The sequence below is a fragment of the Parasteatoda tepidariorum genome, chromosome 5, assembly GCF_043381705.1.
Source record: "Parasteatoda tepidariorum isolate YZ-2023 chromosome 5, CAS_Ptep_4.0, whole genome shotgun sequence".
Lineage (NCBI taxonomy): Eukaryota > Metazoa > Arthropoda > Arachnida > Araneae > Theridiidae > Parasteatoda > Parasteatoda tepidariorum.
In genome coordinates, this window is record NC_092208.1 from 90,788,004 (window position 1) to 90,806,328 (window position 18,325).

At 31.8% G+C, this 18,325-nt stretch overlaps 1 protein-coding gene across 1 annotated transcript; it reads left to right on the forward strand.

Moving 5' to 3' along the window:
• The first annotated feature begins 2,150 nt into the window (after positions 1 to 2,150).
• On the forward strand, positions 2,151 to 16,138 carry LOC139425553 (dynein axonemal heavy chain 7-like). The gene is made up of 8 exons (XM_071180782.1): positions 2,151 to 2,265; positions 3,464 to 3,533; positions 4,765 to 4,869; positions 7,323 to 7,632; positions 11,598 to 11,763; positions 13,218 to 13,376; positions 13,721 to 13,882; positions 15,822 to 16,138. Exons 4-8 carry the CDS (start codon positions 7,334 to 7,336, stop codon positions 16,074 to 16,076), a joined length of 1,041 nt encoding a protein of 346 aa, XP_071036883.1. The 5' UTR covers positions 2,151 to 2,265; positions 3,464 to 3,533; positions 4,765 to 4,869; positions 7,323 to 7,333; the 3' UTR covers positions 16,077 to 16,138.
• The last annotated feature ends 2,187 nt before the right edge of the window (positions 16,139 to 18,325 follow it).

An 18,325-nucleotide genomic window follows, 5' to 3' on the forward strand; every position in this document is an offset into this window, starting at 1 on the left:
ATATATATAGCGTAATAAACAAATACAAAAAAAAACACGAAGAATATTAAGAAAGACAATAAGTTTTTCTTGCGGATATAATCGTGTGAGCTGATAAAAAGATTATATCTTTTATTTTCCGGTTTTTTATGATTTTTTTTCTTTTTTTCTCGGTTTCTTCTTATTTTTCTTTTTATCCCTTTTTTCATTGTTCTATAATTTTTTCCATGTTTTCTCTACATTTTGAACTGTATTTATTGAACCTGTTTGAACCTGTATTTATTGTTTTTTGTTTTTAAAAAACTTCTATCTGAACAGTCTCTCAAATGTATGCATAAATATGTGCTCTCACAAACATGTGTAGTTTTTAAAATGTTTAGTTACAGCACTGTATGCAAGAATGTAGGAGAGAGGGAGCTAATATGAAAAGGCTCTGCTATTTATTGATTAATTTTTTTCTAAAATCTGCTTTTTAAATTTTGGTAGTTAGTGTTGTGGTAGTACACTTAATTATTCAGTAACAGTTTATAAATGAAGGTTATTAAAGGGCTTTTCAATTGATATACGCACATTAATATTTCACATAAATGCAGAAATTTAGGATCTGCTGTGGTAGTACACTTAATTATTCAGTAACAGTTTATAAATGAAGGTTATTAAAGGGCTTTTCAATTGATATACGCACATTAATATTTCTCATAAATGCAGAAATTTAGGATCTGCAGAATAATTTTACACACTTTCAACTTATCCAACATTTAAGGACTACTAATGCGTACACATAACAATAATAACGTAATAATGATAATATGATAATACATAAGCAGCTAACAAAGTCATCTGCGTTATTTTTTTCTCCTGTATTATTTGCATACGCGCAAAATTATGCCTTCAAATTTTAAAAACTCATATTTAAAATTAATTTTCTGCTCATAAACTTTGAATTTTCTTTCAAATTGCAAATTAATTTCCAGAATGATTTTTTTTGGTAATTCAATAGTGAAGTTATTTTAAGAAAACTGTTTAATGTTTTAAAAATGTAAAAATAAATTATTCTTTGTTTCTGATTTCTTCTTTTTATTGTTATTATTGTACTAACTTTTGTCAATGAAAAACTTTTTTGTGAATTCAATTTATATCAAATAGAGCGAGAAGGAGGGGCATATTGGGGAGTACAGACATGCTCAGTATTTTTTCCCCTTAAAAATTAACATTGTTGGACATTAAGGGATGACTATTCTTATGTAGGGAGAGATTCTGAATGCATAAAAAAAAAAGTATGTTTCTAATAAGAAGTACGCTTTGTAACCAATGGGATACCTGCAGATGACGTGGTGTGGGTATCTCGATCCCGATTGGTTGTTGTAACAGGCATTTGTTTACGTTAGTAATTATTATTTTCATTCTATTTCGAGTAGGCCAAACCCGTCTTCTATCAATTCTCAAAGTGACACATTCTAAATTCTCTTAAAAAAATGATAAAGATTTCGATTCCTTCACCATATATTTATACAGAGACTTAAGACAAAGACAGGCACGAACCACGTGGAACATAAACAAACTAATGATGCATCGAAGTTGCCAGGTACACAAAACAAAAAATATATCACCGTTACAATAAAATACATGAACAAATAATAAATCTATGTAAAGTAAAAGAAGTATCGCCAAAAGAATTATACTTCAATTCATTTGATGTGCGATACGCCTCTGTATCTAATGTTAACTAACATTCTAACTTATGTAGGGAAATTCAGCTCAACTTTAATTCGCCATTTTGCTGATAAAGATTGTTTGGCGCTGACGTCAGAGGTCACATGTGTGGGTACTTGAGGTCTTCTTCTTCTTGAAGTGCAAGTACCCAATTTCATGATTTATTGTTAAATTCTTTATACTAATAAATTTCTCTTTCTTTTGTATAAAATGAATGGATATTCTAGGTCAAATTAAAAAAACCAGGTAAAAGATTATCAGATTTAAAAAAAAAAAAAATTTCAAGCTGTATGCATGCACCTCTTTGTTGCTTTATTCTCTTGAGCATTTTTCAAATGTTGCAAATGGACGTAATGCGAAAAGACATTTGCTCCAAAGTATAAATTTTTCCTGCGTCAAAGATTTCGTATAATTTTGATTGAATAAATATTGTGATCATTGAGAATTCTTATTTACAGGAGAGCACCAGCGGCTATTAAAAAAAAGAAGATTGAAACAGAAAGGCATGGGTTACTTCTTTGGAATGCTGCAAAAGCGGGAAGAGTTTCGCTCCTCTCTTATACGTGCATTTAAGTAGGCTTTATTCATTTCATTTAGCTGTTGTTGTTGTTGTTTTACGTCGCACTAGAGTTGCACAATGGGCTATTGGCGACGATCTGGGAAACATCCCGGAGGATGATCCGAAGACATGCCATCACAATTTTGATCCTCTGCGGAGGGGATGGCACCCCCGCTTTGGTAGCCTGACGACCTGCGCGCGAAGTCGAGCACTTTGCGGTGGCACAGTTTAACGAGGACCAATACCGCACACCCTCGGTCCCTACGCAGACTGATCCAAGTGGACCGCAGACTGAACCGTGTCTTAACGATCAGTCCACTGCGGGACTCATTTAATTTAGCATAGAATCAATAGAGATCACCATGTAATGTAATTCACAGTTCAGCAAGTTAAGTTAAATGAATGTCCATGCATTTATTTGCAGTATGCTTAAACAAAATGATTTAGTTTGGTCTGCCAGTCTGTCCATGATACATTTAAGTTTTAAAGCAAAAGTTTGAAATTATTTTTCAATTACAAGAATTAGGTAATTATAATTAAAATTAAAGGTTGTCAATAGCTTATGGCTGTCTGACTGCGCATTCCAAGTCTACTGTATTTTACTGTCATTAATGTTTTTAATTTTTCATCTGAAGAATTAAAGTTGTAAAAAGGGTGGCAGCCTATTGTATTTACTTATAGAAGATTCGGTTTGGTGACATTTTTGGCGACTTGGCGATAATCTTGGCACTAATATTTACAGAGTTATGCTAGAATCGTGTTGAAAGTTCTGGGATGTCGTCGCCAAGCCTACATAAATATAAGTGTGCCTCGCAGAGCGGATTGTTAGTTATCAAATTTTAGAATGTAGTTTAGTTCTGTGTTATTTTTATCCCTTATTCTAGGATTGTACTTCCCGGGACGTGTAGTCCTTCAGAAGAAGATAATGTTCAAATTTGAAAATATTTGTATAATTTTGTAAATTTTTTTTATTATTTTGTAAATATTTTTTATTGCAAATATGTAATACATAACAATGTGAAGTAAGGAAGACAAAATTAGAAAGTAACGTAGAGAGTCACATGGGAAAATTGTTTAGTTTATTACAAGTTTATTTTTATTTAAAAATGAACTGAAAAAAGTTGAAAAATAATCTTTTATAACTGGATAGAAAAACCATAGACAGGACAAAAATTATGTGATAGAATAAAAATAATAATTTCTTTTGTATAGGCCGGATCAAGATACAGTAGACCCCACTTCAAAATCATCTAGATTGACACCTGAAGAGAAGCAATGGCTTGTAAGTTTTGGTTCTCTATTTTCCCTAATATGTAAATAATATGTACAGTGCGCAAAATAAAAAACGGACCACTCTTAATAACTTTTGATCTAATGATCGGATCTTCACGTTCTTAGACTCAATCCTAATGGTTCGAGGGGTGACCTCAACTATGCTAATTTATTAGTGCAGATGATATTTTTAAGTTACGAAATTAGACAATAAAACGTACTTTTTCTAAATAAACATACCTTTGTTTCGATGGATTTACCCTCAAAATATAGGCCGCAATCGAGGAAAAAGTGTCCCAATAGTTGGGTCAGGAGAGAGGTCCAAAGTTTTGACCCCTTAATGTTAATTTTACTTTTTGCATATTACCCCATACCTCGGGAAATTTTGAAGCGAATTACAAAATTTTTGTACGCAATCATAAAATTCGTTCATCCAGAGACAATTCAAAGAAAAATATTACTTTTAGTACTATGTATTTATTTATTTTTTATTTTTTTATTTAATAATAGTCGAAAAAATTATGAATTATAAGGTATACAATTTTTGCCATCATTTAAAGTAATACAATTTTAAATGGCAAAATACAATTTTGAAAAAGCAGTATTTTTAAAATTCAATTTCTCAGGAACTAATCGACCAATTTTGCTCAAATTTTGAATTTTGCAATATAAAAATACATTATTTCAAATTATATGAAAAATTGTATACTTTGCAATTAAAAAAAAATGTCGACTATTATAAAATAAACTAATAAAAAATAAATTAATAAAAAAATACCTACTGAATGTTGTTTTTACATTGGATTATTTTTGACTAAACAAATTTTATATTAGTATGCAAATTTTTTTAAAATTCGTTAAAAAAATTCTCGAGATATGGCGAAATACGCAAAAAGTGAAATTAACATTAAGGATTCCAAACTTTGGATCGCTCTCCTGACCAAACTATAAGAACCATTTTTCCTAGATTAAGGCTACCCTCTATATTTTCTGAAACTGAATCTATCGAAACAAAGATATGTTTATTCAAAGAAAGTACGTCTTTTTGTCTGATTTTGTAAATTAAAATATCGTCTGCACTAATTAATCAATATATATTTGCGGCCACTTCTTTAAACCCTTAAGGTAGAGTCGTAGAATGTGAAGATCCAACCATTAGATCACAAGTTATTCAGGGTGGTCTGTTTTTTTTTATTTTGCGCACTGTACACTTTCTGTTAATCATCTTTCCATTATTTTAGAAATATGAATATTATTTGAGGAAGCTCATTCCCAACGATGCAGTGGCTCCACTAACAAAAGTCAACATTGAAAAGATTTTAAGTGTTGTTCCGGATCATTTAAAGGTAAGAATTTCTAAAAATTTACAGCATTTTTTTTTTCTGAATTTGGAAATAAAAATTCATAAGGAGGTAGCAAAAATTTTCAAGTTTTTTTTGAGAACTATATTTTTTCAGAAACTCTCTCAGATTGTTCGATTGTCAAACGAAGAATAGTCAGAAAATTCCTAACCCGTTCCCTCAGATTTATTTTTTTCTTTGCAGGCTAATTAACTACTTTTCAACTTCCCTCAAAGCAAACTAAATTTTAATCTTTAAGTTAAGTAAAATTGAGTTTGTTTACAGGGGAATGTATACATATATATATAAACAGATGGAATAAACAGGAGGCCCTGACTACTGTATTTTTTAAAATTTAGTCTAGACTTATTAATAGAAAAAAAAAGTTTAGCTCAATATTAGCATATTAACTCCTGACCGTGCATTATATTTTACGCAGATGAATATGGAAAAAGAATTAAAGAAAATCATAAGCCAAGTTGAAACAGAATATATATGGATTATTAAGAAAGCCACAGGTATTTTCTGTTTTCGTCTTTAACTTAAAGTAACTTAATAGTAACTTAGTTGTTCAATAATATTATTATTTCGTTTCACTATCGTTATAGAGCGTACAAAAAGTTGTTAGATTAAAAGATAGATTTTAGATAGCTTTTTCCAAAATTTTTGAGCATAGGTTTCGTGTTCTGTTTGTGCAACTTTTAAAGTTAAAAATTTTTTTTCTGAATGTTTTAAGACGTTTTTAATTAATTAAGTACAGATGTACCATATACAAAAAAAAATGTAATAATGTTAAATGTGGAATTTTAAGAACTTTAAGATAGAATATTATGAACTATAAATATTATAGTTTAAATTTAAAAACTATAAATATTAAGAGTTTGCAATTTTAAGAACACAAATTAAATTTTTTTTGAATTATTAATTTATCTGAGTTCTCCTAAATTAATAGCAGGTTTTTTAAAAGTAAAACATTTTGCTACTTAAAAAAATACAAAAATATCCGAATTTCCTTTTTTTTCTTCCAAAATTTCAGAAAACAATAAGCAAATAAAAATATAATTTCGTCTTAAAAAATTTTGATATTATTTTCATTATTTTGACCTTATTCTACTTTTTTTGTACTGTAGCAATAGTTGTATAAAGGTGCTTTTTCGATTCACCATAGTTGAAGGGATAAATCAAGTAAAATTATAATGCACAAACAGCGCATGATTTAAGTGCTTGTTTCGCAGTAGAATACAGGAGCTAAGGGTTTGGTGAATGCAATAATTCAACTGATTTTACTTTCATAATTGTTTTTTAAAACCTGAACATATTTATAACTCATACAATGCGCAAATAAAAAACTTTGTTTTTTATTTGCGCATTTTTTGTTTGAAGTGAAATTATTATTATGGAGAACAAAAGACGTTCTTATTTTATTGGTAAAGATAAATTTATCACTTTTTGTTTACTATGTAAAGAGTAATGCGGGGTGTTCTATNGTTCGATATATATATGTTTTTAAAATAATTGTGTAAAGTGAATATAAAAAAGTATTTACATTTGGGGAGTCGCAATATAATCTTAAGGAGAGGAAGCTTAAAAACGCACTTCTGAAGGTCTCAAAGCATTAAGTTGAAGCGAATGAGCCGCGGTGGCTCGGGGGATAGAGCGCTCGCTGCCTGTCTCGACTTCCAGCGGAGGCTGGTTGATAGGAATTCAGCTCGCATCGACCACAGTGCAGGCGTAAAATAACTTCAATTGTAGACAGATCATGGATTAGAATTTCCTTGCCGTCGGGCTAACCGTGGGAGGTTCGTGGTTTTTCTCTCCATGTAACTCAAATGCGGATTAGTTCCATCCAGAAGTTCTCCACGAAAGCAAATTTCTCCTAATACTTGATTTTGAATACTGGAATTTTTCCCAATGCTTGATTCAAGAGAATTCTTGTCTTCAAGATCGGACTCAAAATTACGTTGCCTTGTAATTTTGGTAGTTGAACCTTTGCAAACTCAAAGTTGGATCTGCTGTTCAATGACGATTATAAAAAAAAGTAAACAGGTAGAAATCAGAAGTTGGAAACATCTCCAAATGTTTTGTCAAGCTCGTTTTGATGTTTCACCACCCGCCTTTTTCACTAATAATGTGACAGTTGTCAACTTTGTTTCTTATTTGTTTAAATATTATTTTGCGACCCTTAAGGAGTTCACGTTTTTGCTTATTGTGACTTTTAAAATGTAAAAAAGTGTGATTACAAACCTCTTATATATAAACTAATTTATAATTTAGGTTTCGCGTGTCATTTCTTATGGCGTGATGTTTTTTAAAAAAGGAAGTAGTACCTAAAACAAGGAATGACTCATTATATTTAATCATAAATTTGCCGTCTTTTTTTTATATTTCATATTTTGTGACTTGTCTTTCTTTTCATATGAAGTAGCTCAATCACTCTAAACAAATATCAATAATTTCAGTTGATTCTCTCATGTTCTCTACTCGAGCAAAGAAATGTGCCTACGATCCTCATTCGAGATATTATCGAGAGATGGCCACCTTCGAGGTGACCCCCGTCCACATGCAGAGATTGATCCAGAAGTTGTCTGCTTCCTATATTCTGTCAAACAAGTGCATACAGAGACTTCAGGAAGTGTGGCTTCTCATTGGTGCCAAACTCTCATTCTTCAGAGAGAATTCATTGAAGAGAGATGAACCGTACGAGGTGGACACCTATCTTCAGGCTGTTAAAATGGAGATTTTGAATGTTCAAGATGTCCTCTACAAAAAGTGAATTTGGTTTTTCATTTAACAATTGTATCAGCAATGTGCAAAACAATATTTGTTACATCTTAGTAATCAGGGCTAGGATGTTGATAACCTGAAATTTACTGAAAATGTAAAGAAGATAGTATAAAAAAACAATAAAAAATGCTCTACAAATAAGAAGATGTTTGAAAACATTCAACTTTTTTTTCTAAAAGAAATTATTAGTCGTGACTTGTATTTATTATAAGAATTTATTATTTTAGTTATGATCCTCAAGAATATCAGAATTGCAGAGTAATGAAAAATTGCCTATTGTACACAAGAGAAAATTTTGTATTTTAAAAAACTCTCTACAAAATCAGCACTTGATATTGGAAAACATTTAAAATAACAAGATTCAATGCACACAATAGTTTATAAAGGAAATAATTAATTAAGAAGCAAAATGCTTTTAAAATTAAAATTATCTATCCATTTGAACAAAAGCAATTTAAAACATATTAAAATTGGCCAAAAAGAAAAAACGCAAATGATGTTCCATGGAAGGGAACATGCAAAAGAAATGTTATTATTATCAACATCCTAACCCTGTCAATAACATTTGTATAAGATGTTTTTAAAAGTTTAGGAATGACTTTGCCATCTGGATACAAAAAATTTCTCCGAAGCTACAGGTTCAAAAGTTTTTTCTGATGAACATTTGAAACAGTGCATGAGCGTATCAGGTCTAGTGAAATATCTTTATAAAAAGCATATCACCTTTTGAACATTCAGTCATAGTTGATTTTAATGTATTAAATTCGGAAAATAATAATATAAAATGTCAAAAAACATGTAACGGTATATTTATTCAGACAAGACTTTGTATTTGTGCCTGATTTTGTAACTTATCTTCGGAAACTCTTCTCCACCCTTAAAATATCGTCTGTCAGCATATTTAAGGCTATACCCTTGTACCATAAAAACTATATGTTTGAATAAGATAATTAGTTAAACATTAAATATTTAATTAAAAAATAACAATAAACTGCGCTGAAAATAAACTGACATTTAAAAAAAATGTATTTCATAACATTCATGTATCTCAATTCTTGCAGAAACTCTTGAAACATTTTTTGAATACTGAGTGTTTCACATTGAATGGGACAAAAAGAAAACATGATTGTAAACGTTATAATTAATATATTTAGAAAATTCAAATTTACCTGAAAACTACATTTATTCAAGTTTCTACAGGTGTTCAATATGTGCCCCTCCGGTGACACGACAAATGTCTACACGGTAATCCTGCCACACTCGTGATAGCATATCCCCTGTGATGGAGTTCAACACTGCAGTTATCCGCTTCTTCAGTTTCTCTAAGTCCTGAGGAAGTGGAGGCACAAACACCTTGTCTTTAACGAAACCCCAGAGAAAAAAAAATCACAGGACGTTAGGTTTGGTGATCTCGGCGGCCAATGAAGACATGTCAAATCCTGTGGCCCAGCTCGGCCAATCCAGCGATGGGGTAGACGTTCGTTCAGGAATTCACGTACGTTGTTATTCCAATGTGGGGGGAGCACCATCTTGCTGCAAAATTAAATCAGGAACAGCTTCCTCCAGCTGGGGGAGCAACCACTCAGAGAGCATGTCTTAGTAAATGTCCCCATTAATCGATTTTTCAGCAAAGAAAAATGGACCAAAAACACAACTGTTTGATAAAGCGCAGAAAACGAAACCTTGGGAGAATCACGCTGATGTTCTAATGTTACATGGACATTTTCCGTTCCCCAAAATCGCAAATTACGGCGATTAACTTTGCCACATAAGTGGAACGTGGTTTCATCGGCAAACACCAGTGTGTTCTCGAAACCATTCACGCCGAGCTTTTCTTGAAATTTTACACAGAAATTCTTACGCAACAGTTTGTCAGTAGGTTTTAAAGCCTGGACCATCTGATATCTGTACGGCTTGAATTGGAGACGATTCCGTAAAACACGCCACACCGTTGTGTGAGGGACAGCCAGTTCTGCATCTGCACGTGGCGTTGATTTTGAGGGACTCCGTAAAAACGAATCACGAATTCTTCTTTACGGATTTTTTTCATGAATCATGACTTCGGGTTTCGTTTCTTTTCGTCCTGGGCTTCTGTTCTTGCATAAGCAGCCGGTATCCTGGAACTGCTTCAACCACCTGCTTATGTTATGCCGATGCGGTGGTTCTTTACGAAATTTCGTGAGAAAATGTCTTTGCTCAACAGTTACCGAGGAGGTTTTGGCATATTCGAAAATGCAGTACGCTTTCTCCTGCAAGGACGACATTTTGTTTAACAGCGCCTCTAGCGACGAGTTCATCATTCGATGATTTTTCCCTGTTGCCAAATAAAACTTGTATAATTGTAGTTGCAGAATAAACTTATTTCGGCTGAATAAATCCATTACGGCAGTCACACTGCGTTATTCTTTTTGTCCCATTCAATATCAAACACCCTGTATTTCTCAGAACATTTTTCATTCTTGTAATGCAATTTATCCAAAAATGAGGGCGAGGAATCTATTAGGAAATAAAACACTCGTTTGATCACTATACCCAAAGAAGTTGCCAAGCTCAAAAACGTATTTTGTTTTACATATAAATGACATAAAAATATATTGACTCTCTGTTGTTCTTCAAGCTACCACATGAAACTCTGATCTCTAGATCTATCTCAGTACATCACATCTCTAAATATATTTTCTTAGTGCATGAAAACCCCATCTCTAGTCATAACTTAATTCATGAAAACACGAGGGTTGTTTCTGAAGTAAGGGCCGCTTTATTGTTTACACTAATAGGTGACGCATGAGCCGCAATGGCTAAGGGGATGGAGCGTTCGCCTTCCAATGAGGCGAACCGAGTTCGAACCCCAGTCGATACGAATTCCGCATCCGGCTTGTATCGACCCCAGTGCTGACGTGAAATATCCTCAGTGGTAGACGGATCATGGGTTAGAGTCCCCTGGCCGTCAGGCTTACCGTGGGCGGTTCTCGTGGTCTTCCTCTCAATGTGACACAAATGCTGGTTAGCTTCATCAAAAGTCCTCCACAAAGGCTAATTTCTCCCAATACTCGATCCAGGAGTTCCCTTGTCTTCTGGATTGGGTTCAAAATTACAAGGCTATGGAGTTGAACATTAGTAGTTGTAAACCTATAAAATTGGGTTGGCTGTTCAACGACGGTTAAAATAGGTGACGCATGCGTCGCAACGAGTGCTCGTGTCCAGGCATTCCTTGGGAACAACTGTGCCCAGTTACAGCTGTGTAGGTAAACTGTACGCTCCGTTCTGTGTCTTTAAAATGTTCAGATTTAACAAATAGCCCGTGACGCACGAGAAACGGTCAATGATGCGTTTTTAGTTGGCAAAAAACTTGTTTGCTGCATACATTCACTGGCAGATTTGTGAAGTAGCAAAATTCCCTGTCATCATGACTGGGAATTTTGCTACTCTATGACAATCTCTCTCACCGCAGCTCAGATCCCAACTTTATTAGACTCTTTTAGATGGGAAGTTTTGGACCACCCTTCCCTACAGACCAGATCTTGAGCTGAGTGATTTTCATCTTTCCTGATGTTTCAAACATCATTTTGGCGCTAATCACTACAACGAGGACGAATGCATGAAAGCGACAGTGACCTCTTGGTTATCGGAGCAGGCGGCAAGTTCGTATGAAGAGGGTATTCTAAATTTAGTAGTAAAATATGATAATTTAAACAAACTTGGCAACTATGCTGGAAAAAAAGAGAAACGTATATGGAATCTGAAAATTAATTTAAATTATTCTTAAAATTATTAATTTATAGGATAGAAAATAATTCTTAAAAATTTTCTTTCGTTTGGCTTTGATTTTCAAAAGGCCCCAACTTAAAAAAAATCCTCGTATGATATACCAAACTTTATTAAGGTGTTTTTTTTAAAAATATAATGCATAATACATTAGCGTCCAACTCAAACAATGATTTTCTTTTCAGGTGGTATCCTCTTGTTCAGCGTGCCATGAAGGTTGGCCTTAAGAAGGGCATCATACTAAGAAAGACACAATTTTTCAACTGCGTCGCTGCCATTATGACTTCTCAGCTGAAATCACTTTGTTATGAATCCCTTTGCAAATATGAAGATGCAGTCTGCAATTTTCAGGTTGTTCTTATCTCCTTGATATCACGATTTTACAACTTTCAAAATATTTTGTATTTTCACATTACCAAGCATTGTGGTGATATTTCTACAAAGGTTCCTTCAGGAAGTTTTATTTGCCAAAACTATTTCACATTATCTTTTTCAAAAATCCCTTTCTTTTTTGTTTGTATTGTTGATTTTGTAGATGTAATTTCCTCTTTTTTTCAATTTTCTTGACTGCCTTAGTGAAGCACTCACTAACTTGTGCAATCACTTATTATTTTTCAAAAAACATTAGCTCTTAACTTCGTCTTATATGCAATACTATCTGACTTAGGGCATAAGTAGAAGTCATCAACGGCTACTAAATATAACAAATGACTATTAAAAATTGTTTGCCACTCTGGAAGCATTTATTAATTTTTGAAAAACATTAGTTCTAAACGTTCTTTTATGTAATACTAGATGCCATTATCCAATTCCAGACGTCGTCATTACCGTCATTAACCGTCATATAACAAATAGTGATTTTAAACATTTTTGCTAGTAGTCCCGACAGTACATTTTTTCATCAAAAATGCACTCCATGTGCATTTTATCATTATTTTTTTTAATCAACATATACTATTATGAATATTTTTCAGTATTCTGAAAACACTTTGTTTTACTCTTATTTTGGAAAATGTTTTCTTTACTTTAGAAATGAACCACATTTTGTAATATGTTGCAAAAAATTGATTTTTCTGTCCAAATACGAATGCACTGACAGAAATGAGAAATATTTTCATACCATTTACGCTCTTATGTAAAATTGAGAAGGGATTACTCGCGATCTTATTGTCCCAGGGCATGTGACTGAGACCCATTCCTTTTAGGTTGCCAACCCCCAATAGGTTTTCTTATGTAAGCACACACAGTTATCACTATCCAATTTGGGGACTCTAATGAGCTTTCCTCCTTTTCCACTTTTCTCCCATTTTTTTTATGTCAGACTTTGCTCAAAGCACCATTTGGACATTTTAAATTGATTATCTAATGCTAGACCTGAAAATTAAAATTTTCAGTTAGTAGTCAGTGGTCGATAGACTCTAATAAGCTTTTCCTCAGATCTAATGAGTCGGTGACTGATACCAATCGGTCCTTTTCATTCAACAGCCACTTTTTGTACGCGTATTTTTTTTTGCTTGGATTAATTATTTTTTAAAAAAAATTCAGAATCTACAGTGATAAAAAGTTAATTGAACGATAAATATAATAGAAATATGTGACAAAAGTTTGCTTGGAATAATTATTTAAAAAAAATCTTATTAAAAATAATCTACAGCGATAAAAAGTTAATTGAACAATAAATATAATAGAAATACGTGACAAAATTTAGTTAAATATATTTTTAATAATATTTTTAACTAACAAGACTTGAAAAAGAATTATCTTTCATTAACAAGACTTGATGGAAATCAATGATTCTATTTCAGGTCAATATTGGTGCTCTTAAAGTGGAGCTGACATTTGTAGATGAGAATTATAAATTAGAACCGGACATTGTTGATTTGGTGAAAATAATTTGTGAACCCTTTACTTTGATGCATCTGTCTGTGGCCTATTTTCCTCGAGTAGACATGTGTTTAGATGAAGTGAGTTTTATCTAGTATATTTCTTAGGTTTCTAAATTACATTTGCAAAGGCAGTTGTTTATTTACCTGTTATAACAATTTGGAAAATATTGATTCCATGAAATGAAATATTTATAGAACAATAAATAAATTATAGAATAATTAGAAATGATTGAATGCATGAAATAAAATAAATTATAGAACAATTTCGAGAAAATTGATTGCATGAAATAGAATATTTATAGAACAATAAATAAATTACTGAACAATTAGAATTTATTGAATGTATGAAATAGAATAAATTATAAGACATTATATATACATATATAATCTTTTAAATATCACCGATGTGTTTATTTTTCTAGGATCCTGTAGAATCTTCGAGATACAATCTAAAGACAGCACTTCCCGAAAATGTACTCGAAAGCATAAGAAAAAAAGCTGAAAAATCTCTTCTTGCGCAGTGGACACAAGCCCTCACCCTTGTTGAAGAATTCGAGGAGTATAAATTTCTACTGACTAATGAAGTAAGAAATCTAATTGCTCTTATAACGATTTGTTTAAAAAAATGTATCATACTCATGTTACTACCCATATTTTGAAATTTTATATTATGAATAACATCATTGTTAATTTCAAATATATTTTGCTTTTAAATAAACCTAAACATTTTGGTTGTTCATCCAGGTATAAGTATTATTGTGGAATAAATAGAGAGATTTTGAAAAGCCTTTTCCCGAACATTAACGCCATTTGGGCTACACAGTGCTTGCTCGAAAATTTCCTTACACATTGAAGTATTGCTAAGAGGTCAGAAAATAAGTTTATGGTTACGATTAACGCAAGGCCAACTCTACGCAAAATCTCTCTATTTTGTAACATTACAAACCTATAGTTGGGTACTTGCACTTCAAGAAAAAGACCATGTATACCTACGCATGTGACCTATGACATCAGTGTCGGCTAATTTTTTATAAGCAAAATGGCGTGTTGAAATCGAGCTAAGATTCTCCACATAAGTTAGAATGTTATTTAACTTGAAGTTAATTAAATTGTATTTTATTGTAACCATGATATATTTTTGTTTTGTGTACCTGGCAACTTCGATGCATAATTGTTTATGGTCTAAATGGCTTTATGTCTGTCTTTGTGTTAAGAAAGAAATATATAGTAAATAATAATTGTGAAAAAATATTTGTGAAAGAATATAAAATGTGTCACTTAAGAGAATCGATGATTGGCGAACCTGGCTTACTCGAAATGGAATGGAAAGATCAGTTGTTAACGTTTACAAATGCCACGTTTCAACAACCATTCAGGATCGAGATACCCACACTACGTTACTTGCAGATATCCCCTTTTCAATTAACGTTATACATTTTGCATCATCAACCAATTTGAATTATTCTTCAAATGAAATGCGATTTTTTTTGTAGTAATAACAAGTTTGTAGAGGGAGATGCAAATTTTGGAAACAATTATTTTAGAAAATTATTATATGAAAATCTATTACCATTAGGTTAGCTAATCGATTTTAGTCTGACATTTTTTGAATCTGTTTGTAGTTGAGTATAGTGCAATTAAAAAAAAAAATTAAACATTAGGGAAGAAGGTTATAAAAACATTTAGTGAATTTAAAAACATCAGCTGTCGGAAATACAGCAACGCAGCATAAAGCTGTTTACTAAATTTATTACCTCCTTAAAAACCGTCCCCTTATATGGTCTATCGAACAAAAATATTCAGTCGACCATAACATGCTTTGAATTCTAAAATTTTACACATTTAAGATTATTTATTGCAATAGAATGGTACAAATTATTTCAATGTATTTTATTGCCTGTTGTGAGTCGTTCAAATATTTTACGTAAGCCTGTTTTTAGTAATTTTAAATTCCTCTTCCTCCTTTTAAGTAAACAAAAGCAATTCACAAAGCCCTCCCATGCTTACGTAAGACAGTCGTAACCCCTTATTTTTCGCTTAAACCTTGACGACTTTTACCGTAGTAACCTCATTTTTGGATTAAACTCAAATAAACGAAGCAACTTTGCATAAAACAAAATTTAAGTAGAATATTCTTTATGAATTGTTTGTACTTTACCTTATTGGTTAAAACTCTTGACCTCAAACTCTAAGAAGAATGTTTTTCTAAATTCTTTACCCAAAATTATTTTTTATTTCAAATTCTAAATATTTCAAAGTGTAATTTTTTCCAATTTTTTTTTGCATTTTTTAAATTTTGTCTTACGTAAGCTTTTCTCCCCCCTTTTGTCATCAAAAATTAACAAATCACAAAACCCTTCTCTCGTTAGGTGAAATTGCAACATTTGTAATTAAAAAAAATGTTAAAATCTTACTTCGTATCAGTTTTATCTTTTTCTCTGATTTTATTAATAATTTTAAAAGTACGTAAACTGATATTACTTAGTTCTGTTGTTAACCCTTTCCTTTATTCAAAATTTCCAGGCTCAAAATGAACTGAATGAATTCCTGCTTGACACTGATAACAAATCAATTGATGATTTCAAACAAAAGTACGACCGCTATGTTACTCTGAAGCATGAGATTGCTCAACTTGAGAAAATGAAAGTGACAAAGAGAGGGATGTATGTGATTGAATGCGCTGAAATATTTAAACAGCTCATCTCGGCTTCTGCTGATTTGCTCACGTCCCTCGTCTCTCACTTAAAACAAAAACTTTCTACAGATACCTCCAAGTAAGCTGAAACATTTTCACAAAAAAGCTTTTAAGTTCAGATCTTCACTGAAAGTTGAACAAATAAGTATGCTATGGAATATTAGAACATTGCCTTCCTTAAAAAAATATTGTGCAATCTTTCTCGGCTTAAGCGAACACTTTAGTGAATATGCTGCCTCCTGTCCTGAAATCTGTGCTACGATGGTACTGTAGTTAAGGCATTGAGTTGCCGCTGTTTAGAGTTCAGTTCATGGTGGTGGCTTGAAACTTACCTATACTCCGTTGCAAACTAAGAAAATACCTTTACGGATTTAAGTAATCATCTGCGACTGCATATAATTTCATTTTACTTAGTTATTAAATTATACAAATATGTTTGAAAAATAATGTAATGCCTTTTAGAAGTTAAACACGTCAGACAGAAAATTAATTTGCGCTATCTTTTACGATACATATTAAAGAAATATTGATAAAATAAAAGTTAAGAGTAGCCTTACTGGTACCCTAGACTTGATGACATATTTTGATGAATAAGGAGAACATTCGGTTTTGAACACGAGACAACTGTATGTCGTTGCAAGAGCATTGGATTTGATTGGATCACTGAAAATAGAGCGTCATATGCTGACATACGAACAAATTAAATTCGAGATAAATTTTTTTTATCTTTAGTTTCGCTGTAGGAGAAAATCACGTCTGCACGAAACAATCTTTATTATTCTTCCATCACTTTCTTTAATTGCGAACAGAAAGATTTGTTACGATATTTTGATATTTTTACTAATTCTTAGTAGCAAAAAGAAAACATTAGCTTTTATTTAATAAGTTTTATTTTCCTCATTTCACACAATTTAAGAAAGTAGGAAAAAAGTAGGCTGCGCAACGTCGTTTAAACAGTTGGTGATACTGATATATGTTTGCGCTGGGTTTGGCATCCATTTAGCGTGCGTTTAGAAGCAAACAGGATATCTCCATAGGGATAATGATTTTCTCTTAACTTGTAACAGAGTATAGATTCAGATTCGTGGGTATTAGCTGTAAAGTCCAGTTGATCGACGACATCAAATACTCCGATTAACGGATTTTACTAACCAAATTTTTACATTTGTCTACTGTTGGTGTTTTTTACTGTTGGTGTTGAGTTAAAAAACGCTTGAGATGAGCAATAGTATCAGGTTAAGGATATATATATAATAACAGGGCTCAATATCAGGGCTACATCCCTGTTATCATTAGTTATGTTTAGCTCAAATAATTCAGTCGTGAGCCATACTACTTATTCAATAGTTTTATTTAAAGGTAGGCTGTTGGTGGTAATAGCTCACACCCATTTCTCCACACTGGAGGGGGGTGGACAACACTCTTGGACTATTCCGACAGATTTCATCAGGATCACATCATGCTGAAAGAGAGACGCAAAAACTATTGCTCCTGCATTATATATTAACAGAAAATAAGGTAAAAAGGCTTAGTAGCTGCATATCTTGTAACCCTACGCATTATGGAAAATCATTTAATGCTTCCTAATATGGAGGTGAAAGAGGTAAAGATTCTAAAAATAACTCCTCCTTTGAAATATAAATCTAATCATTATTCATTGGTATGTTTTCAGCCTTGAAGTCCTAAAATAGAATATCTCTACATCTATTCTTTACCAAAGACATTTTATGAAGAGAGTTTTAATGCTTTTATTAATACAAAAGTATTTATAATTTTTGTATTATATATATATATATTCTTGAATTTCCTCTTTCTTACTTTCCAACTGCTCTCATCCCTGATTCTTAAAATATAAAACAATTTTAAAAAGTTAACATTTTATAAGTTCTACTATCTTTATTCTCTACTATCATTATTTAAGTAAAGATTTTTGATATCATTTTTTTAAAATAAATTGATAATTTACTTATGAGCTCATTGTTATAAAAAAATTTCTAAATTGAATATTTCACATACATTCTTTCTTTTAAACTAAGTCATTTATCTAAATGTTGTAAATATTTTCAAATTTCGTTTAACAACAAGTGTTTATTTCTAAACACAGATAAATATTAAAAGTAATATTTATTGCATTTGTAAATTTTTAGTATATCATGAGTTTTGTTAATATATCATAGGTATCACAAGTTTTTCATATCATCTTTGAATTATATCACTTATTTTTTTTAAAAGAAATGAGTCTGTGTTCTTAAGCTTTATAATTAGTTTTTTTTTTAATTTTTTATTACCTACTACTTGTTAGTTTCTAAAATTATTTTCATAATTTGTTTTT